Consider the following 22,911-nt stretch of genomic DNA (forward strand, 5'->3'; position numbering starts at 1 on the left):
AGTATGTTTATGTATTTTGCAACTTCGGTATGTATGTTACACAAAACTGAGCCGACCGAAACTTTGAAAGTCTTTGCAAATGTAAAAACGTGCCCGAAATCACGAGACATAGTTTCACAATGCTAATGACTAATTGCACCCATTTCCGCAGCGGTACTTACTAAAAATATCTCCCTCTGAAAATGAGGCTGTGGCAGAAAAACAATATAAGCAAAAAGGGGACAAGGCAGAGCCAGTACATATATATATATAGTTGACAATTCCTAATTGAAAACAAATAACAGTTGTAAATATGAGTCACATGGTTCGTGATTTTTCAATTTGGAACATGTTGGTGTATGGCAGTGCTCGTACCCCTAATGGGAACGATCCAGAACAAGATTTAGATAATGGAGTATCTAGCTCTCCCACTACCCCTTCCTCGCAGTCCACTGACACTGAGGACTATGAGGAAGAGGAAGAGGAAGAGGACGAGAAGCAAAGACTCATGAAGAAATACCAAGATGAAGAGACCATTGATTTTAATGATGAAAGTAAGGGCAGAGCTCAAACTGAAGAAGAAGTAGCAGCGGAAGCAGCCAAACAACAGGAAAGAATCGCTAGGACTAAACGTATGAGAATTTCCTTAGTTATTGCTTTCCTCTATTTATTATTTGTTATAACTCACCCAAATGCGTTTGGGTTTAGTCGTTCAGCCATGAGAGTTAGTAAGCCTGGAGTTGAAGTTCAACGTGCATTTTTTGATGAAGGATATGTTGGAACTGAAAGTTCAGAACCTCATGAAATTATTTCTGTAACTCTTCCTTTAGTAGGAGAAAAATCATTTGGGGAACCTGTTTATTCGACTCTTGCAATTAATCATACATTTGGTGCTTCTTGGGGTAAACCAGCAGTTGTTAACTTCACACCACCAGTTGATACTGATTATAATAAGGTTGTATTAACCTTAAATACAACTGTTGATGGAGTACAATATGATAGATTAGCTCATTTATTTGTAGATGGAATTCAAATTTGGAGAACTTCGACCATTGAACCAGGTGGAAGATCAGTAATATCAGTGGCCAAAAAGGATGTTACTACATATTTGAAATTATTCCAAAAACCAAGTACTTTAGTTTTCCAATTAGATAACGTATTATCTTCAAGATTAACTGGAAAGTTCCATATTGAATTAACAGTAGACTTTTATAAAGTTTCTGAAAAGAAACATCATAATATTGAAGCTATTGAAGCTAATGACTTGTTGGGAGCAGAAGATATCAAGGAAGAATATTCCTTATTTTCAGTCGTTAGACCAGCTGATACTATCTATCCAATAACTTTAGGTAAATCAAATGAAGATTCTCCATTACAATATCTTCCATCAGATAAAATCCATGTTAAATTACCTACAGTACCAGTTAATACTACTAGATTAATTCTTACAGTCTTTACTTCTGGTAATGCAGCTGAAGAATTTTGGTATACCAATGTTTTAGATACTTATAAGGATAAATTTGCTAATCATGGTAGATTATTTAATGGCCATGGACCTGTTAGAATTGTCAATATATTATTTAATGGTGAAAAAATAGCTGTTCAAACTGCTCAACCAGTTGTTTTTACAGGTGGGATTTCTCCTGCTTTATGGTCATCTGTAGTGGGTGTTGACGCTTTTGATGTTAAACCTATTCATGTTGATGTTTCTGGTTTATTACCTTACTTGTGGGAATCTCAAGCCATTAAAGATAAGTTTTTGGAAATTGAAATCAGTAATGGTTTAGGTGAATTAGGTAAAGCTCCATCTACTATTGTAGGTGAAAATTGGATTACTACTGCCAATTTATTAGCTTTTGAAAATGCTGATGTTGTGGCTGCTTCAGGTGAAGTTTTAGATATTAGTCATGACAATAAAGGTAATACTATTGCTATTGCTCCACCATTTACTGGAGCAATTCTGCAAATTATTAATAATATCTTTACCAGTCAAATCATTAGTAAATTTGCTCTTACTTTAAAATCTGGAAGAGTTTTACATACAACTATTAGTTCATATACTAAGGGTGAAGTTTCTAATGTTCAATCTTATGGTCATTATGGTGAAAAGCAAAGTGTTGTCCATGTTGGTCATTCTGTTAAATATTTACTTATTCAAGATGATGATTTACCAATTGAATCAAAAGATAAATCTCTTAAGAAGAAGAATATTCCTGCCAATACTATACATGCTCTTAATGCATCAATTAGTTATCCATTAGTACTTTCTGTTACTGAACAGAATAAGACTTTAATCCCCGGTCAAGAATTTGAAATTGAGTATGATGTAACTATTGCTAATGTCAAGGATCTTGAATTCATTGTTAATGGAGAAGATCACATTAAGATTTCTAATGCTCAAAATGGTACTTCCAAATATTTCCTTTCGAGTAAGGGTAATCATGGATATGGTAAACTTGAAACTAGATTGAAAGCTAAGGCAAAGACTCCAACTAAGAAATTCAAATATTCCAGACTAGTTAAAGCTGAAAATGGTACTATTACTACGGACAGAGTTAAATCTAATTCGTCAGACATTGCCCTCCATAAAAAGGCTCATAAAACATCGGATTTAAGTGTTAAAGTTAACAAGTACGATAAATTCTTTTCAAAGATTATGAATATCTCTGGTCCAAATAATAAATTCTGTGCTCAAAGTATTTCTAAATTAGAAGAAGCTTTAACCAGTCTTAAGGAAGTCATTACTTTTGAATTGTTTAGTGATATTCGTAATATTGAAGCCAGATTAAAATATATGTCTGAAAATGGTGAAGTCACTGAACCACAAGAACAAGAAGTTACAGAATGTAATGAAGAGAAGCATAAGAAACACAAGCAATTTTTTAAATCAAAGCATGGAGATAAGAAAAAGCATTATCGTGGTAATTTCAAGCAGGGTCATCGTCAAATGGATGAGCTTGAAAGCCTGCTTAAAAAGTCCCATGATTCAAGACGCCGTGCTTATCACTGGTTCTTAAAGTTCAACAAATTCCTTGTCAAATTTACTGCTGGAGTCTAGTTTATTTTATTTTATTTTACTTTACTTTACTTTCTTTTATTTTAGTTTTGCTTTATTTCTTGTTATGGGTCTGATAACAGCCCTGTTTGAACTTATTATTATGTGATATATATTGGGAATATACAATCTATCCAAATCCAGCCCATTCTACTGAAAACACCTTTGGTGTATCAGGCTTTTGTAGTATTGTAATGATAGACTCATGGTCATGATCTTCATTACTATTAATCTGTGTATCGACTACAATATAATTCTTTTTAACTCCAGTAGCCAATCGTCCACCAATGATTATATCATTAAGATCAATTGAGCCCAATCTCACTATAGAATGAGAATGAAATCTCAAGGGATCTGAAGGATATAATACTAAATCACCTCCAAATTTTAAACCAGGACTTATGTAATAGTTCAATTCTTTAAAGTACTTAAAGTTTTGGTAATTACACATAAACTGCTTTCGACTCAACTGCTTATTACTGACAATATACTGATCTATATACTCTTGTAATTGAATTTGATGCTCGTGTATTAACTCCTCATTCCGCCCCTCTTTATCAGTGTTTCGTGTCGTTATAAAGTTATACTCATGAGCATTTTCTTCTATAACCCCATCCTTCCGTACATGAACCTTGATATCTTTACCAGTTTGTTTACTTGTAAGTAGTTTATCTTTTCGATACTTTAATTGATCAACAAGAATCCCTCGTCTGGTTTCTACCAACCACACAACTTCATATACAGACAATCTTAATGGAATCGATAAGAAGAAATTTTGTTGAGGATACTGACTTAAAGTTCCTAGTAATACCCCCAATATTCCATACTGATTTCTTAATTGCTTCAAATCATTCAAATTGAAGATTAGTACTTGTGGATCTTGGTGGGCATTGATTACTGGCAATATTATTGGCGGCTCTAATGAACCACTCGCTGTGTCCAGTCCTACCATTTTATCTACGGCGGCTGGTTCCATGTCGTTGTCATGCTGTCGCGAAGTGTCCATTGAATGTCGTGGATCTCTTGTCATGATTCAGGCGATGCTTTCTGACTGACAGTCATTTTGTCTTTTTTCTCTATATTATGCGCACCAGACAGACAGTAAAGCTTTTGCTGCTAAATTTTGCAGACATATACTTATAAATTAGGGTATTAATATTAATATAAAATAACAAGTAAACTATGTAGATAAATAAATAAATAAATAAATGATAAATAAACTAAGCAATGTGGAATTCATTCAAGTCATGCATAACCATACCAGCAATGGCAGCTGAAATTGATGTAGAAATACCTCCACAAATTAATGCAGACATAACAGATGCTGCAATATCTTTAGCTCTAGAATTATTAGTTAAAGTATTTAATACACCTAAAGTAATACCAACAGATCCTAAATTGGAAAATCCACATAAGGCATAAGTAGCAATTAATGTACCTCTCTTTGACATTTCATTGTAAGGAGATTGAGAAGTTAACATGGTATAAGCAACATACTCATTTTGAATGAATTTAGTAGCAATTAATTTAGCAACATGTAAGATTTCATTTCTTGGAGTACCTAATAAGAAAGAAACTGGATAAAGAATATAAGAAAAGATTAATTCTAAAGTTAAACCGTCAATATTCCAGAAATTACCAAACCAAGTCAAGACACCATTAATTAATGCAACTAAACCAATAATACACATACATTGAATTAACATAGTACCAGCAATTCTCAAACCTAAAGTAGCACCATGGGAAAAGGCTTGTAAAACATTTTGAGGTTTATCACCTTCATCTAAAGATTTTGGAATAACAACTTTACCATTAGTAAGTGGTGCATCAGTTTCTGGCCATCTTAACTTAGAAATAGCCAATGAAGCAGGAATTGACATAACACATGAACTGACCATAGCTTGAGCATTAAGACCTAATCCAATATAACCAACTAAAACAGAACCAGAAATAGTTGAGAAACCTGAAGTCATAATTTGATGTAATTCAGCTTTGGTTAAGTATGGCATAAAATCCTTAACTAAAATAGCACTTTCACCAATACCAACAAAAGGAGATGCAGCAGCAGTAACAGCTTCAGCACCAGAAACTCTTAAGGTCCAGAAGAAAAAGTATGCAAATTTACCGATAAACCATTGAATAACACCAAAGTAATACCAGATGTGAACAAAAGCAACGAAGAAGGCAACAGCTGGTAAAACAGTAAAGAAAAACATACCTAATTGACTAACTTCAGTATCAGTTAAAAAGGCAACACCATCTTTGGCAAAACCTAATAATTCTCTAGCTAAAGTAGAAATGAAGTTAAAGATATCATAACCACATTTTGTTCTTAACACGAATAAAGCAATAATAAATTGCATCAACATACCTCCAATAACTGTATTCCATTGAATTTTATTACGATTATTTGAAGTAGCATATAAGGCAAACATTGCAACAAGACAACCAAAGAATGAAACTGCACGATCTTGTCTCATACTGTAAGGAGTTTCACTAGGTACAAAAGTTCCTAATAAAACAACAGCAATTGTAATGGTAGCTCCAGCTAATAATCTTTGATATCTTTTAGGTAAAATTTTTTCATAAATGATATCAGTAACATAATCCCAAATCTTTTTAACATAAGATAACAACCAAGGTAAAATTCTACAATGCCAGGTAATTAATCTAACCATGAGCATACCCCAGAAAACAGTTGGAATTAACCATTGATGTCTATGTTTCTTTTGAATGATAATTGATAACCACCAAGAAGTGAAGAAACATCCTAAAAATATATGGATAGCTAATCTATACCAAGGATATTTTGCCTTTAACAATTGAATGGTTGATAAATTGTGATTAGATTGAATATCTTGGGATTCACTATCATCTTCTAAAGGCTTTGATTCAATATTATTTTCTAAGTCACTAAGACTCTTTGACATATCAGTAGCCTTTTCATTGGAAATGATTTCAGATTCTTCCCTATTAGAATGGGTAGAAATAATTGAGCGAGCTTTAGACATTATACTAAAGTTACTACTAATTAATGGACGGATTGAAGATAACACTTATGATTGTGTGACAACAAATAATAGTTCATGTGCCGTTGAATATCACCTCCACTTGAATAAGATAATTATAAACAAGAAAAATAAGGAAAAGCCTAAAAACTGAAGAAAGAGATATGCAATCAATTTTATAAAGATACGATTAGAGTTGAAAAATTAAATAAAATAAAATAAAATCAAGTAAATTAAATTTTCACAATTAGACCCAAATCAGGCATCTTCAAAAATTTCTTAACAATAATAATCCATCAAGAGATGGAGTGTATGTATTTGCATTTGCAGGCGACGGGTTGTCAAAGAGGAGGTCTGCAAAAAAAATAGAGACAAACAAAAAAAAGAAAAAAAAAGAAACTTTTGACAAGCAAATATTTTCCTGCGCAATTTGCTTATCTTAGCGGGCTGGGATGCCCTATTGGGAGTGCCGTACGGAAAATTGGTTAGACTCCCTGGCAACCAAAACTACTAAGTATTAGTCGATGATATTTTTTCAGTTATAACGCAACGGAAGAATGACGTCAAAAATAAAAAACTTTTTCTTCCGGGCGGCGTCTCCTTATACTTTACTTGTCATTACCTTACTTTACCTTACCTTAACTATCAGACCCCGAATCCATAATCAATTAATTAAGCAATTCACTATGTATGTATATAATATAACGTAAGTGTAACGTCAGATGAGAAGTATAGAAATTCCATAGATAAATGACAATTGTATTGTCATCACCAGAAGCGGAAAATATTACATTACATTGTCTGTTGCACAAAATACTAACGTGCCTTACAATTGCCCCGACTGATAATATTGCCTTAAATGGAGATGCCTCGTATGGCACCAAAGATATGAAACAAAAAATCTTTGTTACATTCATTGTATGGTGGAGTAGTAAAATTTATTTATTTTAACTATTAACTAAACTATTATTATTATTAATATTATTATTATTATTCGTTATATTCGTAATCGTCTCCTTCCCCCTTTTTATTATATCTATACTTATCTTTCGATTCAATTATACGTTTAGAATCAATCTCATTACCTAAACCCATTAAAGTCTTTGAAATTGCTTCTGTTGTACCTATAATTGGACGAATTAATATAACTGGTGATGATTTTAATACGGTTAAAAAGGCATCTTGAAGATTATCAGTTTCATTTAATTCATTACTTAAATTAATAATTTGTTTTTTAGTTAAATTCAAATTTCTACCTAATGAACTGTAAGCGGATACTAATCCTTCTTTAGCACTTTCTGGTTGATTAGAATATAAACTAACTAATTTATCTTCAATCTCTTCATAATCATTATCTTCATCATATTCAATTTGCTCTTCGTCTTCTTCCTCCTCTTCTTCTTGACTAGTTAACCCTTTAGATTTACCATGTTTACTCTTTGAAGGTTCAAGATTAGCATCATTCAATAAGAATAATGATCGATTTAATAATTCTGCTCCTTCTCCACCTAATGAATGATCTGAATCTCCATCAATATCTTCATCATTATCTTCATCATCATCTAATTCATAATATGAATACATTTTCTTACTACCATATTGATCTCGTTCTAATCTTGTACTTTGATTAAGTAATAAAGATCTTGCCAATAAGGCATTTCCATCCGATTGAGTCGGTCTTTTAGGTTTACGAGGTCTTTCTAATTTAGTAGTAGAAGGAGGTTTAGATATTAAATCCTTTTGATGTTTAATAATCCCAGGCAGTCGAGCTGATGAACCTTCACCTCCAAAGAATTCTTCACCTTGTTCTAATAAAACTTGAGTTCCCGAAGCTAATTTTGCTCCTAAATTTAAAATTTCATAACCAGTAGTTTTTGCAAATAATTTAGCACCCTTTTGTAAACTTCGAAGTAATCTACCATCTCGTTTATATTCTGTAATTGGTATAGCAATTAAATCTTTAACTCCACCTCCAATATTTACAATTGATCTTATAGGTGATAACCCAGCTAATATTCCCGCGATTTGAGTCTGTTGAATACTTGGAGCCCATGCTTCACCCAATTGTTTAGCTAAATTAGGAATTCCAAAGATTCCATGAAGAACAACTTTCTCTAAAGAAATTGTTGAACCATCTAATACAAAAAAATTAACTAATTCTGAAGTTTTACCAGCTCTAATACCAGCATAATCAACTTTCTTTGGTTTATAATCAATTTTTAATTTAATAGGACTAATTTGAAATCTTTGAATATAAACAATTTCATCTAATGGTAAATCAAATCGATTATCTTTAAACAGAGTGAATCGAGTTAAGAAATCTAAAGTATCTCGATCAATATGTAATCGAAGGGGTAAAATTGATAAATTCATTAATGCTTCTCCTGCTACTAATGATGGATCTGGTCTTACATTAGTAATAGTTAATTTAATCATACTTGTACCAATTTCTCTTTCTCCTAAAATATTCATATAACTTAAAAATTTATTCCATGTGGATGTAGGTACATTATCATAAATATCAATAGTACCTAAACGGATTTCAACTGAACTTAATAATTCAAATTCATTGGATTCTACTAGCTCTTCCTTCCGAGGATCTCGCGTAGTATACACCACAAGATTGGCTTTAACACTCTTTAAATCAATCAATACTTTATGAACATTCGATCGCCGTAATTTCAAATTCTTATAATTCTTACCTAAATCGATATTGACTTGTGCCTTAGCAGTATCTTCATTATTTGAAGGATGGTCATTCTGCATGCCTCGATTGATGTTCTCAGTTAATTCCTTTGGACTTATATCCTTTGGTAAAGTCACATGGATGGATTGGAACAATGTCTCTTCAAACACAGACACATCGTCTTCGTCTTCATCATACTCTTCATCATCCTCATCCTCATCGTCATCGTCATCGTCATCTTCCTCTTCTTCTTCATGATCCTCCTGCTCGTTACTGAACTTAACTCGACGTTTAATATCACTCCGAGCACCTTTCAGCTTGGACACTTCAGCCTGTTCTTCAACTCGTTTGACTGCTCCTCGTATAGCAGCTCTTGTTTCTCTCCAATCGTACCCATCGTATAAGAAGATCTTAGTCTTCGATAAGTTAATACTCAATCGAATAGGATCTATCTTAGGAGATTCCGACTGCTTCTTAGACCCCGAGTCCTTCGTAAAGTGATCTTCTTTAAACAATAGACTCGATTGATCCACCGGCTGAGATTCATAAGAATCCACATCCGATGATCGAGACAGTTTACTGCCCAACCCTGAATGAGATTGAGAGTCATCATAGTAAGTCTCGACTATATTTAAGTTTTCAAAGTCTTTATTAAGGTCAGTAGTAGTGGGACTAACTCGAAACTCTTGAGCATCCACATCATTCAATAGATCTATTGGTTGATTAACCGTGACTCTAATCTTATCTTCATCTTTGAAATTCAATGGTAACTTCAAATCATTAATTAATTGTAATAATACATGAGTCGAATCGGCGCATAGACCCGCCTGAAGTTCATCTAAATTAAGTTTTAAATCCACAAGAGCCAAATTCTCTTCAATCTTTAATTTCTGATTTCTTTCTAAAACTGCATTCACATCCGTATTAAAAGTTATCCCAATATGAATAGAATTAATTCTTGCAATTGATACATATCCCATAGATAAGTAATAATCTAATGGAGATATATAATTTGAAGATGGACCAGCCAATCGAGAATCAGATACTTTAATTCGTTTAGGAATACTAGACTTATCAATATGATGTTTATCATCAATTAATAAACATACAACATTCTTAAATGAACATTTAATATAAAATTGATTTATACCAAATGTAACATCGGCTGTACCCCTTTCAATAATTAAATATGATTTACATTCGAGTCTTCCGGGATTTAATCCAATAATACAATCATGTAAAGTATATCTAATATCAAATCGTTTCAGATTATTTGAAGGAATAGGAGGTTTAACATTATCCACTAAAAGTTCGGCCAAATCTTCTTCATTGGCGGGGATATCTTCAGTTCCAAGATATGTTAACCAATGAGTATAATACTCTATCAATAAGTTTCTTAATGTTATATCTATACTATTAATCTTTTCTGTAGTTTTACAATGGATAAGAATTAATGGATAACTCAATTCGGAACTGCCCAAGAATTCAAAATGATGTAATAGAATATCTTGATGATTCTCTCCGACTCTAACAATATTTAAGCCCGTGATTGAGCCTTGAAATCCATCAGTTAATTTATAGAATTGGATCTGATCAACAGCCAATTTAAAATCTCCCAATTTAGGCAACACATCCAAGATATTTACTTGTAATTGTTTAATTAGAATTCGGAAATTTGCAGCATTCTGTTTATTACCAATTCCCATTCCCATTCCCATTCCCATCCCCATACGATTACTATTAAACCCCTTTCGGATACTTCTACTATGATTATTATAAAGAACCGATTGTAATAATTGGGAATTCTCTAGCTTAATCTTAGTCGAATCAAGAAATGAATTCTCAAGGGAATTATACTGAATAGTTGACAATTGATGGAATTTCTCAAGAAATAGCATTAATTGATTTATTACACTTTTCAATTGAATTAGGCTGCTGGTTATAGTAATCTTTTCTATAATAAGATTTAACTCTGAATTAAGTTTAATCTCTCGAGGATACGCATTATCAGCACGATTTATAAACGCTCGAAATTCATGATTCTTAGTCCATAATTCAATTCCATTAATGATTATTAAGGATTCTTCTTCCTTGGGTAATTGACTAACTAATACTTTAGGTATATGAAGATGAGCCTTTAGGAGATTGAATGAGGCAGGAAATATAAGAAATTTCAATTCTAATTCTTCATTAAATTGACTATTAATGATTATGGGAGCCGTTTGTAATATAAATTGATAATTGGTAGGTATATCATTTGATTTAACTTTAGATAACTTATCATTATTCCGATTAATAGACTCTATTTGATTTCTTAATTGACTTAAACTATCATGAATAGATCCTAAACCAACCGCAAAGTTAGATAAGATTAATATACTAGAAAGATCCACATTGAATATGGCCGTCTTGGAGAATAATAAGGTATTCTCTACTTTGAAGAAGCCTTCCTCAAACTTCTTAAATACTTCAAATCGAACATCTGCTCGAACCGTAGTCTTTGATGAATTGGAAGTACCAGACAGAATACTCAGGGGTGATTGAGGTCTTACTGGAGGTGGAGTAGCCGTAGCAGTAGCCGTAGCAGTAGCCGTAGCCGTAGCCGTAGTCGTTGATGGTTCTGGTGGTTTGGCCGGCTCAAAATAAAATAAATCCTCCCACTTGCCCCTAACAAAATGAAAGATTTTAAATGCTTCTACGCCTCCATAAATCAACAGTTCATTCTTTTGTTTAATGTTTAGATTATGAAATACAAAGTTGATTCCATTCTCAGGACACGTGAATTGTCCCGCTGAATCAAGAGCAGCCGTAGCACTAAATGTGATATCATTTATATGTAATTTATTAAAGAAGGCATCCATTTCTTCTTGTAATTTCTCATCTTCTTCAATAATTACTTCATCACTTTCATTAGCATATTGAGGAAATCGAGAATTTTGTTGTTGCTTTCGTATCGCTTCTTGTTTCCTCTTTTGTAGACTCTTAAGTTTAATACTTCTAGTTATTCCTTCAAAGATTGAAATTAATGTCGGAGTAAATGGCGTACAGGCAACTTTTATATGTCCAATATCTATTATAAGATCAGATATATTGGTGAGTCCATCAAAGGATATTAAACATTCATCCATATGGAAAATACTCGGAGCTGAATGTCCATTATCAGGATTATTACTATTATCATTATTACTATCATTACTATCAGGTTTAGGAAATGACTGTGAAGTAGCACTCATATAGATAGAACTAGCTTCTTCATGAGTAAATACCATACTATCCATAAGTGATTCTTCTCCATATCCATAATCCTCATCATCCTCATCCTCATCCTCATCCTCATCGTCTTCTTCATCCTTTCCCTTCTCTCGACCTTTCCCCTTAGAACCCAGTTTACCCAAATCTCCTGGATTAACCTTTGGCTTTAAGGTAATAACTTGGACATTGGATACTTTAGCAACTCGAGTTCCTTCTGACGTATTGAAAATCACTTCTTCAATCTTTAATAGTAGATCTTTTTTATCAGAAACTACTTTAATATTTAAATTAGTTATTTTAATTTGTAATCTCAGTAATGCCATATCTACGGCTTTAGTCATAACACTACTTAATGCTGATGGTCTATTAAATGATGATGAGAATCCGGAAGAATTCGAATTGGATCGTGAACGTGAACGAGAACGAGATCGAGATCGAGGTGAGGGTTCATTATCATTATCATTATCATGATGTTCATCACTATCATCTTCCAAGATGATTGTATTGGCTAAATCAGCCGTTGATTGGGCTAAAGAAAACTGCACTTCTTTACTAATATCTTCATCTATATCAAAATCAGGTGATATAACTACTTCAACATCTTTAGCATCAATATTAACTCCTCCACTCCCAATTATACCTCCACCTGATTGAGTATTTAATTCAAGACTTCCAACTTGTCCAAATCGGAAATTACATCCCGGTAATTTCCCAACTTTTTCAGGATCTATAAGTACATTTCTTAGTATAATATTATTTAATGATACTTCTTCAAGATTTGGTAAATCAATTTCAGAGAATAGTGATAATTGTTGTAGAACATATAGTAGAAGTCGTTTCTGAATATTCTGTGGGATCCATTGCGGACTCATTGTCCTCACAGTTTCTTTTATATATGTCTATAGTATTATGCTGTATTCTCTGTCTATTTCTCTCCTATTCTATTCTATTCTATTCGCCTATTTATAAAGCTATGTCACTATTTCCTAACGGCAACTGATAGATGGATGACTCGAGTTACGCAATAGTTAGTGATCTCGGTAATTGTGGTAATTCAAACTCCCCGTAAGTAAATTACTAAGTACTAACTTCTATCTATTAAATCTCGAACCTTTAAGCCTCAAGGAACCACTCTAAATAATACTAATTAACTTTTACTATACTGTAGTTTACGCAGTTTATGTCATTTCTTATAATTACTATACACAGTTGGGCTTAAGTTTACTACGGGGACAAGCCTAAAGGGAACCTCCTGCATACAGCCTATCAGGTGGAACTCGAACTGGCCCTTACCGTATTGGGAAGGAAGCGAGTGACAGGATTTTGCAATCACTGGTTATGTCGTGCATTATGTCGTAAACAGTACTTACCCTATTAATAAAAAGTTATACAAAAGTTCCAAATGGAGTTGGTTCCCAAGTGTCGTACGGCTCAAACAAGTACTGGTGCTTTTCTTGATTAAGTTTAGAACGTTTAATGGTAGATGGACCTATCGGTGGTTCCAGATCTGCTCGCTTGGTGGTGGTGGTGGTGGTGGTGGTGTCACCCAAAATCTCATCTAACGAAGGAGGCAATTCATATGTCTGTCGCACTTGACTCACATTCTTAATTTTCTTGTATGATTCATTAATTACCTCCTTATTACTCTTATTAATGATATTCTTTATAATCTTATGATTCGTACAACAATTATCAAGTTCACCATATATTTTGATAAAACACTTATGAAAGTCTTGATTGTCAGTAGGAATTTTCTCATATAATGTATGGAGTTGTACCAAAATATACTTTAGAAGTCCATTTCTAGATGCTATTGTAGTAGTAGTAGTTGGTGGTGTTACAGAATTAATATTCACAAGATTAAATCTTCTATTAATATCTAGACCAATTGTAGTTTTATTATCATAATCTAATACATCCACCACCATAAAACTAAGCCATTCAAGTAATTGAATCACTTCAAATGAATGAACAAGTTTTTCAAACCCTAATTTGGAATTAACAAATCGAATAATTAACTTTAAATCATCATCATTCTCATCATCTTCAGAATCTTCATTGTTATTAATACTACTACCAAAATAATTACTTATAATTGATATAATAGTCAATATTAATTGTACTTTAAATGGTATACCTAAATCATTTAATAATGGTTTATATAGTTTAATCAATAAACTATTGAATTTCAATTTCTTTGAGTCCAACTTATCCGAATTATAAATTAAAAAATTCTTAAATACTAATGTTAATATTAAAATTTGGGTTCCACTATATGATCTTTCTACTGATGAAAACAATACTTTCTTAATATCTTTTATGGCCTTAGTATATTTAATTGCAGATTCAGTTGATGAATCTCCTAATTTATATATTAAATCCAAGTTTTGCTTTCGTATCCTTTTATATGTTTTTAAATTTGGATTAATCTGACTCTTATCTATAAAAGTTTCAATTCCTTTAACATAATTTTCAATTATTAATTTGGTTGATTCACTAAGTTGATCTTCTTCTGAAGATTGTTCATCATCATTATCATCTTCTTCATCTTCAATATGACACCAATAATTATCATATAACCAATTCAAAGCTCTTTCACAAGCTATCTGACAAATCTCTAATGATGGAAGATTCTCATGAGTACTCATATGTCTCAATTCAACAAAAAATCCTGGTAAATTTAAAGTCTTTGCTAAATGATGTAAGGGAATTGCATGAGTGGATTGTTGGAAGGGATCCAATAATCCATTAACAAATCGTATTATAGCCGATGAATATGATAATCTTAGTATATAGGAGTCTACTTGAAATTCTTTATTCAATTCTTGTAAACATATTGACGTTAATAATGCAGTAGATTCAATTCCATGAGGTAATCTACCTCTTGTACTAAGAGCTTTAACTCTTTGAATGGCTCGAAGTCGATGATCTCGACTCTCATTGAAATTATAAAACCAATCCTTTAACGTCTTCAAATCATCCACCGATCGGTAACTAACTATTACGGGATGTCGATTCATATCATATACTCTGGTCTTCACTATTATCGGTAATAATTAATACTAGTCGGTTCTAAAAATTTTCGTAATGGGATATCGGCCGGACTGTATGCAGGCACACACTTAAGAGTTACTTACTATAACTATCTATAACTATCTATAACTATAACTATAATTATAATTATAACGATACCCAAATGATTATCTTAATATATATAATGTTCTAAGATATACTTCTGTTCAGTTGAGTTCATGTCAGTATTGTTATTATTTAAGTTGTAATAGTTCTATGGAAATATGTATTTGTGCAGATATGCTTCGTAAATGAGCCGAACAGTTCTCTATATAACAATATACTACTAGACTCAAGTTTATTAGTAAAAGATTTCTCTCTAGATCAGATAAATCTCTAAATTTGCACTCGTTATTACCTGCCAAGTACACAACTGTTGCCGATATTATCACAGCTGCAAAATTCACATTCACCCAAAAAGATCACGCCGCTCCCCACAAAAACTGATAAATCCGGTAGTGGAATTATATTCTGACTATATAAAAAGAACATGCAAGCCCCAAAAAGTTTGAGATAATAAGTTTGACACATTCATTGATAAGTGACTTATTAATATAGAACATAATGACTACTACGGAGGCCGATAAACCGGATCAACCTCAGTTTGCTAGAGATACTGGTAAATATATACAAGATTTTGAAGAAGCATTTCGTGTCATTAAGCAAGATGAGTTTAATTTTATTGGAGCACATCCATTATTAAAACCAGTTAGACAAGCAAGAGGTGTATATGGTGGTCATACTGTAGCTCAAACACTCTTAGTTGCAATAGAATCCACCAGAGATCCTGTAACCAATGAAGTATTTGTACCTAATGAATTCCATATATTTTTCATAGCAGCCGGAGAATCAAAAGTCCCCATGGAATATAAAGTAGATAAATTATTTGATGATGAAAATTCAGCAAAGAGATCTATAACTGTCACTCAAAGGGGTCGAATTAGGAGTACAAGTTTGTGTACATTACATAAAAGAGGCCATAAAAAATCTAACCCCAATGATCCTGATATTGCTATTCCAACACCTCCATTACAATTGAAATATCCGAACCCAGATGAATTACATCAGATCCAGCATACTGACTTTATCCGAAATGCATATAGTGATGAATTTCTTGATTATAAGAAATGTCCAGAAGAAGATAATTTGAGACCATCAGAGAGATGGATCACGGTTTGGAGTGGAATTAAGAACCAACCTACACCTGGTAATGAAGATAAATATGAGACTAGAATTGAAAAGATTCAAAATAGAAATGAAGAACCTATTACTATTGAAAAGAAATTAATTGATCGGAAATATTTACAATCATTTAGAGATCCTATGTATAATTATGTTGGCTTAGCTGATTTATCTGATTCCGCATTATTAACAACTATGGCTCGTGTTTTACATCTTCCATGGAATCCTACAGAAGATCATCCATTTGAAGAATATGATAATGGTAGAGATGCATTGATTCTTCTTGGAAATTCTTTCAATATCTTACATTTGTTCCACTACAATGCTATGTCGTTGGATCATCACATTTATTTCCACACAGAAAATTTTGATGATGCAGAAGATCTAACTTCTTATGACATAGTTAAAGATTGGATTTGCTTTACATATCAAATGAAAAGACTTTCAAATAATCGTACTTTGGTTAGAGGTTACATGTTTAACAAGAATCAAAAATGTATAGCTACGATTATTCAAGAGGGGTTGACTTATTTATTTAATGGAGTTCCCGATAAATCAAAACTCTAAGCCAAAAAACCCTTGAAACTCTTGACTAATAAATATAAATATCACCACCCTTATAACCTTCTTCACCTTAACTATGGGTAAGAGATAAGTCCGTGGAATTTGATAAAGAATTTTGGGGAACAGCCTGTATGCAGGACATCTTAAACTTAAAGTGCCGATTTAGATCCTCGGTTAAACCCCAACACATTAATCCACAGAGGAGGAAGAGGCTTTTAACCGTTGATATTTTCAACAATATCCATCGTATAGAAGTACTTGTGCAACTGTTGGGTTGTAGACATGTATATATAAATATAATAATTAATATCGTCCTATTTTTGTTAAGTTAACTTAGCTTAGTTTGAACTAAATATTTTAATTAATTATATATTTATTTATTTAATTATTTATAATACAATTTAAATCATCAAATATGTCCGCAGCATTATCGACTAATAATATTAAAAGAGGTAGAATGGATTTTGCATTTGAAGTGAAAACTATTATAAATCCGGAAACAAAAGAAGTTGAATATTATGAAGGAATTAAACCTTTAAATAAACCAACTCCAACTGCTAGAGGAGTATATGGTGGAAATTTATGTGGTCAAGCATTAATAGTTGCTTTAGAATCTGTACCTGCTAATTCAGGTTTAGTTCCTCATTCATTACATTCATATTTTGTTAAAGCAGGTGATGATAAAATACCTTGTCAATATAAAGTAGAAAAATTAAGTGATGGAAGAAATTTTGCTAATAGATTAATCCGAGTTTTTCAAAATGATGAATTAAAATATATTATAATGGTAAGTCTTACTAAGAAGAATTCAATGGATAAAGCTAGAAAAGACTATCATCAGAATAATGATACAGTAAAGAAGCCTCCACTACCTATTGAATTTCAAAAGGAAGTTGATTCTACATTTTATAAATATCTGTTAAATGATTTACCAACTCAATTCAGTTATGATACTTCGGGAGTATTGGAATATAAATTCCCACCAAATTATATTGATCCTAAATTTAATGAAAATGAACATTTATTACAACCAGGTGATAGATCATTATCATTTTGGATTAGAGTAAATGATAATACCCCTGGAAAATCATCAACTGCTGCTAAATTTGCTGGTTTTGGTGTTTTGAGTGATTCAGTGTATTTATCATCATTAGGTCGTATATTGCATTTGCCTAACTATAATAATGGATTACCATTAGGAGCTTTAGGTACTGAAGAAGTTCATTTCTTTTCATTATCATTAGATCATTCTATATATTTTCATGATGAATATTTTGAACCAAAAGATTGGATTTATGTTACATTCTCAGCACCAAAATTAAGTAATAATAGAGCATTATTAACAGCACATTATTATGATCAAACTGGTAGATTATTTGCAACCATTGTTCAAGAAGGTTTAGTATTTTTCCGTAATGGATCTGAATATAAAGCTAAATTATAGACTCTCAGGAGAGACATGGTTGCTATTTAATTTTATGCATTTTATATAATGTTAAACTATTTATTTTATTTCTATTTCTATTTCTATTTTTATTTATTAAAGCTTATATAAACAAATAATTCAATGGATTTTTCAAGTCCGAAATATACACTATAAATAACTAAAAATAATATTAGAGCCCCGTTTGTTTATGCAACTTGATAATTACGATTGTTCAGATTACGAAGTTTACGAAACGGTTCGATTTGCAGTCGGTAATAAAAATATCGCACAAAATAATTAACTCCAGAAATATCATATGCCGAGGTACAACTGAAGATCATATTCATAATTACTATAGAATTCACTATATAAGGCAACAGTTAGATCATAAATCGTACATCAATATAATAATTAAGTATTACTAGTAGAAAAATGATTCCTGAATTAGTTAGTGTATTTGAAAATGATGATATCAATAAATTTGAGACGAGATTAGAAGTTCTTGAAGATAAGACAAATTCAACCAATGAGAAGACTGTATACGTTGGAAAATATCCATTATTACCATTTAGAGATGGAATGAGAGGTACATTTGGTGGAGAATTTATAGCTCAAGGTATTCTTGCAGCTTGGCAATCTATACCTAGTGATGATTTTACACCTCATTCTTTACATGCATACTTTTTAAAGGCAGGATCTATTGAATCACCAACTCGATGGGAAATTTTAAAAATTAATGATGGAAGAAATTTTATTAATCGATTAGTTAAAGCATATCAAGTTCATACTAACCAGTTGGTATATTCTTTTCAAATTTCATTCACTAAAAATAATGATTTTCATAAACGTGAAGAGACTTATCAACAACAATTAGCTAATGGAGATACTAAAATAAGATCTATACCATTTCAAACTGGTAGTTTACCTGGACCAATGTATTATAAATATAAGGATTCATTAGATGATTTACCATTAATTGAACATACTCATGAACATGTTCAGCATATAGTACCTCCTGAATTCTTTAAAGAAACAAATTTAATCGATTTAAATGATCTTGGAAATAAACAGTTTGGGTTATTTTGTAGAATGACTGATGATTTGTCATTAGCAAAGAATCCTATAAGAACCAAATTTGCTCAGGTTGGATTTTTATCCGATTCACTTTATCTTGCCTCAATAGTTCATGCTCTTGGATTATCATTAGCTGAAGAAAAGGATTTATTTCGTGTGAGTTTAGATCATTCACTTTACTTTCATGACTTTAATTTTGATCCTACTGATTGGCTATATCTTGATTATAGATTTGAAAAAGTAGGTAACGATAGATGTTTAGTTCATGCTCGATTCTTTACAATACAGGGTAAATTATTTGCTACTGTTACTCAAGAAGCTTTGTTGTTTTTAAATAAACGTCTTACCGATCACGCAACTGCAGCTCATGAAAGATTTCATAAAAGTGACAGTACGACTCTTGCCAGATTATAATTTCTTTAGATACTAGATACACTTTGGGATATGCTTGTTTTAATTTTCTTTATTTATTACATATTTATTACATATTTATTAATCGATTTTGAAACTTCGACTTTGTATTGTGTAGCCAGTAAGCATTATCCTCTAATATATGTTATATATTTCTCAAACCGTGTTTTAATTCTAGACGATGCATATTCTACCAATTTATCAGCAGTTAAAGTTTCTGGGTCATATAAATCACTCAAGCTGAGAATTTTGTATTCTTCAGCATTATGAATTTTAGTATCGTACTGATTCAAATTATTCTTTGAAATATATCTTTTTAATAGTTCACCTATTACTGCAGTTTCGCCTTTCTCATTGCTCACAACCACGATATATCTATCTTGTGAAATTCTTACCATACAGCTACGTGTATCCAAATAAGTAATTTCATCTTGTGAAGGAATTAAGCTATTTATTCTAGAGAATTTAATGAAAACTTCCTTGGAATCCCCAAATGTATAAAGCTTACGGTTGAAAACAGTGATATTGGGATATATGTTTTTCTCCTTGATCTCTTTGAAATTATCAACAGCGAACCATTTTTCCACTGAATTGTCAGATAACTCTTCCTTTTCACTACTATTGGTAGCTAATTCAGTCATTTTTATTCTAAACCTATTTCAAGATTTTGCAGTAAATTCATATACGTAAAGCTTTTGAGTGTTTTTACGCCTAACTAGCCTATTATTTTCATTACTTATCACCAAATATTAATTGAAAGGAATATGGCAATATATATACTTAAAAGAGTTCAATAAGGGGGTAATCATTAGTATAAGTTGTTGCTATCAATTGAGAGGAAGAGGCTAACCTTTGCAGCAAACGGCACACAAAAATTGCGAAATATAGTTTTAAGCGCAAAAGCCATGGGCAAAGGCGGCATCAGCGCTTTGGAAGTTTTTATTTGCAGCTATCTGAATATTCTATATATATTTATACGATACAGCAAGTAATAAATAACTTTAGATTAAAGAAATTGTGGTTAAACTTATTTATGGAGATATTGGGCATAAGGATCAGTCCATTAGAATGAATCTCTTAAATAAAAAGACAGGCTAAACGACTAAATTCTTTTGCATAACGATATTTATCTCTAATTGCAGCTATTTGAAATGATGATGATTTATAAGAATGTCAGAATTATTGGAATAGCAACTGTTCTAGTATACATATATCTCTAATGATTTTAATTTTCAAATCCCGATTTCCACACTGTGGTGTTCTGCAGCTCTTTGTTCGGGTCACAAAATTCCTCAGTCGAATGTATTGTTCAAATATTAAGAATTATTAGTTAGATATAAAAGTAAGGTTATTTAAATATTTCTATGGAAGAAGTTAGAAATAGAAGTAAACTCAACTTACCATTTTGATTTCAGATCATATACACTGTCCCCACTAATTTAACCTATTATGGAAACTGACGCACCTTCTTTACTCCTCTCTGTACTCCTCTCGGCATTTTAATTTTTCACTAACATAAAAATATCATAAGCTAAAGAAACAGCAATTTATGCTCACAGAATCGGAGATGAGTCGGTGAGGCGCAAATTTGCTACGTAATTATTATGCTGGTAATACTCTAAATTAATTAAGCATTTAATTAAGTATATACAATATCTCTATAGTTACCACCGGTAGTAATGCAACTTTTTATGGACCAGGTGGGTTTTGTTGTTACCTGTAAGGCCCTACCGAGTATAGTTGCCTATTTTGCATCTATTTATCAGGAACAATGGACATCTCTTTTAGCGGCATTTTTTGACCACTCAAAAATACTGGTGCAGACGGATAATATCTGGTGTCAAAGATCGGATATATCCCCACATAGTACAAATATAGAATTAATTTTCAGTACTAACTCCATACTGATATTTTTATCCGTCTTATGTTTAAATTATATATATTTAAGTAGTTTCTAGTAGCTCGTAGTAATTTATTACTGTAATTATTATTATTATTGTTACAATAAATATAAATATAACTATAACTATATAATTAACTAGCTGTCATTTTCATTCGGATTTATCATATAATGCCATACGAGCCTAACTCAACAGTGGACATTGATGAAGAATTCGGAGTAATTCAAGTAAATGAAAGCAAATACATTGGTAAGAAACCTTTAACCAAAGTAGCACCTGCTGTTCGAGGTGCTTATGGAGGTAATATTGCTGGACAAGCTATTTTAGTAGCTATTAAATCATCACCTCCAGGGTTTAAACCTCATTGTTTGCATTCATACTTTGTTAAACCAGTCAATTCCGAAGAACCTGTTGAATGGGATGTAGAAATCATTTCAAAGGGGAAGAATTTTTGTAATAGACTGGTTAAGGGATCGCAAGGAGGAGAAATCAAATACTTTGCTAATATATCATTAACTAGAAAGAATTCAAATAAAGAAGCTCAACAAAAATACGACGAATATGTTAAAAAGCAAGAAGAAGGTCAAGATGATGACGAGGATGAAGAAGTTGTTCAAAAGCCATTTGGATTCCAAACTCCATATCATCCATGGTTTAGTAAATATAAACCAGAAGATATAGAAGTTGATCCTAGAGGGGTAAATATTCTTGTTTATCATAAGATAATTCCAGCATTGGTTGATCTTAAGCTTTCTCCGGAAGAAGAAAAGATCCCAGTTGCAGAAAGAAGATTAGCATATTATGTAAAATGGGGTATTGAAAATGAACAAGGATTCAATCAACCATTAAAGAATGTAGATGATACTTATAAATATGTTGGACTTGGAGTTATATCTGATTCATTATTTTTAACTAGATTGGCAAGAGCTTTAAGACTTAGAGATGTTAATTTAAATGATATGGCCCATTATTTTTCAGTATCACTAGATCATATAATATATTTTCATGATGATGATTTTGATGTTACTAAATGGATGGGATTTGCATTTAAAGCCGTTAGATTTGTCAATAAAAGAGTAGTATTAGAAGCTGAAATGTATAATGATAAGGGTGTTCATGTAGCTACATTGGTTCAAGAAGGGTTAGTTCATTTAAATGGTATCGAAGCTTCCGCCAAGCTTTGAAGATAGGACATTAAGCATATTTACTGAATACTAGCCTATATAGACTTTTATAGCAATAGACATTACGTGAAGTAACTATAATAGTTAGTAGTACAGTGAGAGTCGTGATAGATAAAA

The 22,911-nt window shown here is 31.9% G+C and overlaps 11 protein-coding genes across 11 annotated transcripts; 6 read left to right on the plus strand and 5 right to left on the minus strand. All coding sequences in view use genetic code 12, as the record gives it.

The window, feature by feature from the left end:
• The first annotated feature begins 195 nt into the window (after nucleotides 1–195).
• On the plus strand, nucleotides 196–3,175 carry PNG2 (Png2p). The gene has a single exon (XM_064880633.1). It carries the CDS (start codon nucleotides 293–295, stop codon nucleotides 3,035–3,037), a length of 2,745 nt encoding a protein of 914 aa, XP_064740962.1. The 5' UTR covers nucleotides 196–292; the 3' UTR covers nucleotides 3,038–3,175.
• RJT21DRAFT_124033 (tRNA splicing endonuclease subunit) lies at nucleotides 3,165–4,182 on the minus strand (the record flags this gene model as incomplete). Its single annotated transcript, XM_064882771.1, has 1 exon — nucleotides 3,165–4,182. Exon 1 carries the CDS (start codon nucleotides 4,062–4,064, stop codon nucleotides 3,165–3,167), a length of 900 nt encoding a protein of 299 aa, XP_064740963.1. The 5' UTR covers nucleotides 4,065–4,182.
• On the minus strand, nucleotides 4,151–6,458 carry CNT (Cntp). The gene has a single exon (XM_064880126.1). It carries the CDS (start codon nucleotides 6,043–6,045, stop codon nucleotides 4,255–4,257), a length of 1,791 nt encoding a protein of 596 aa, XP_064740964.1. The 5' UTR covers nucleotides 6,046–6,458; the 3' UTR covers nucleotides 4,151–4,254.
• Nucleotides 6,459–7,032: 574 nt separating this feature from the next.
• Nucleotides 7,033–12,852, minus strand: SPO72 (Spo72p; the record flags this gene model as incomplete). The annotated part of the gene is made up of 4 exons (XM_064885296.1): nucleotides 7,033–7,439; nucleotides 7,479–8,966; nucleotides 9,030–9,317; nucleotides 9,402–12,852. 4 exons carry the CDS (start codon nucleotides 12,850–12,852, stop codon nucleotides 7,033–7,035), a joined length of 5,634 nt encoding a protein of 1,877 aa, XP_064740965.1.
• A 256-nt stretch (nucleotides 12,853–13,108) lies between these two features.
• Nucleotides 13,109–15,228, minus strand: LAS1 (rRNA-processing protein). Its single transcript, XM_064880110.1, has one exon. It carries the CDS (start codon nucleotides 14,998–15,000, stop codon nucleotides 13,366–13,368), a length of 1,635 nt encoding a protein of 544 aa, XP_064740966.1. The 5' UTR covers nucleotides 15,001–15,228; the 3' UTR covers nucleotides 13,109–13,365.
• A 160-nt stretch (nucleotides 15,229–15,388) lies between these two features.
• On the plus strand, nucleotides 15,389–17,007 carry RJT21DRAFT_11370 (uncharacterized protein). Its single transcript, XM_064880192.1, has one exon. It carries the CDS (start codon nucleotides 15,617–15,619, stop codon nucleotides 16,799–16,801), a length of 1,185 nt encoding a protein of 394 aa, XP_064740967.1. The 5' UTR covers nucleotides 15,389–15,616; the 3' UTR covers nucleotides 16,802–17,007.
• On the plus strand, nucleotides 17,008–18,576 carry RJT21DRAFT_11373 (thioesterase-like superfamily-domain-containing protein). The gene has a single exon (XM_064880195.1). It carries the CDS (start codon nucleotides 17,214–17,216, stop codon nucleotides 18,240–18,242), a length of 1,029 nt encoding a protein of 342 aa, XP_064740968.1. The 5' UTR covers nucleotides 17,008–17,213; the 3' UTR covers nucleotides 18,243–18,576.
• Nucleotides 18,533–19,827, plus strand: RJT21DRAFT_117271 (HotDog domain-containing protein). Its single transcript, XM_064880634.1, has one exon. It carries the CDS (start codon nucleotides 18,657–18,659, stop codon nucleotides 19,710–19,712), a length of 1,056 nt encoding a protein of 351 aa, XP_064740969.1. The 5' UTR covers nucleotides 18,533–18,656; the 3' UTR covers nucleotides 19,713–19,827.
• A 10-nt stretch (nucleotides 19,828–19,837) lies between these two features.
• On the minus strand, nucleotides 19,838–20,415 carry RJT21DRAFT_124039 (uncharacterized protein; the record flags this gene model as incomplete). Its single annotated transcript, XM_064882772.1, has 1 exon — nucleotides 19,838–20,415. Exon 1 carries the CDS (start codon nucleotides 20,348–20,350, stop codon nucleotides 19,838–19,840), a length of 513 nt encoding a protein of 170 aa, XP_064740970.1. The 5' UTR covers nucleotides 20,351–20,415.
• A 945-nt stretch (nucleotides 20,416–21,360) lies between these two features.
• Nucleotides 21,361–21,675, plus strand: RJT21DRAFT_117273 (uncharacterized protein). The gene has a single exon (XM_064880635.1). The coding sequence runs from the start codon at nucleotides 21,389–21,391 to the stop codon at nucleotides 21,665–21,667; it is 279 nt and encodes a 92-aa protein (XP_064740971.1). The 5' UTR covers nucleotides 21,361–21,388; the 3' UTR covers nucleotides 21,668–21,675.
• Nucleotides 21,676–22,901, plus strand: RJT21DRAFT_117274 (thioesterase-like superfamily-domain-containing protein). The gene has a single exon (XM_064880636.1). The coding sequence runs from the start codon at nucleotides 21,781–21,783 to the stop codon at nucleotides 22,792–22,794; it is 1,014 nt and encodes a 337-aa protein (XP_064740972.1). The 5' UTR covers nucleotides 21,676–21,780; the 3' UTR covers nucleotides 22,795–22,901.
• Nucleotides 22,902–22,911: the final 10 nt, after the last annotated feature.

Source organism: Scheffersomyces amazonensis (assembly GCF_036850825.1).
Source record: "Scheffersomyces amazonensis strain UFMG-HMD-26.3 chromosome Unknown RJT21scaffold_1, whole genome shotgun sequence".
Classification (NCBI taxonomy): domain Eukaryota; kingdom Fungi; phylum Ascomycota; class Pichiomycetes; order Serinales; family Debaryomycetaceae; genus Scheffersomyces; species Scheffersomyces amazonensis.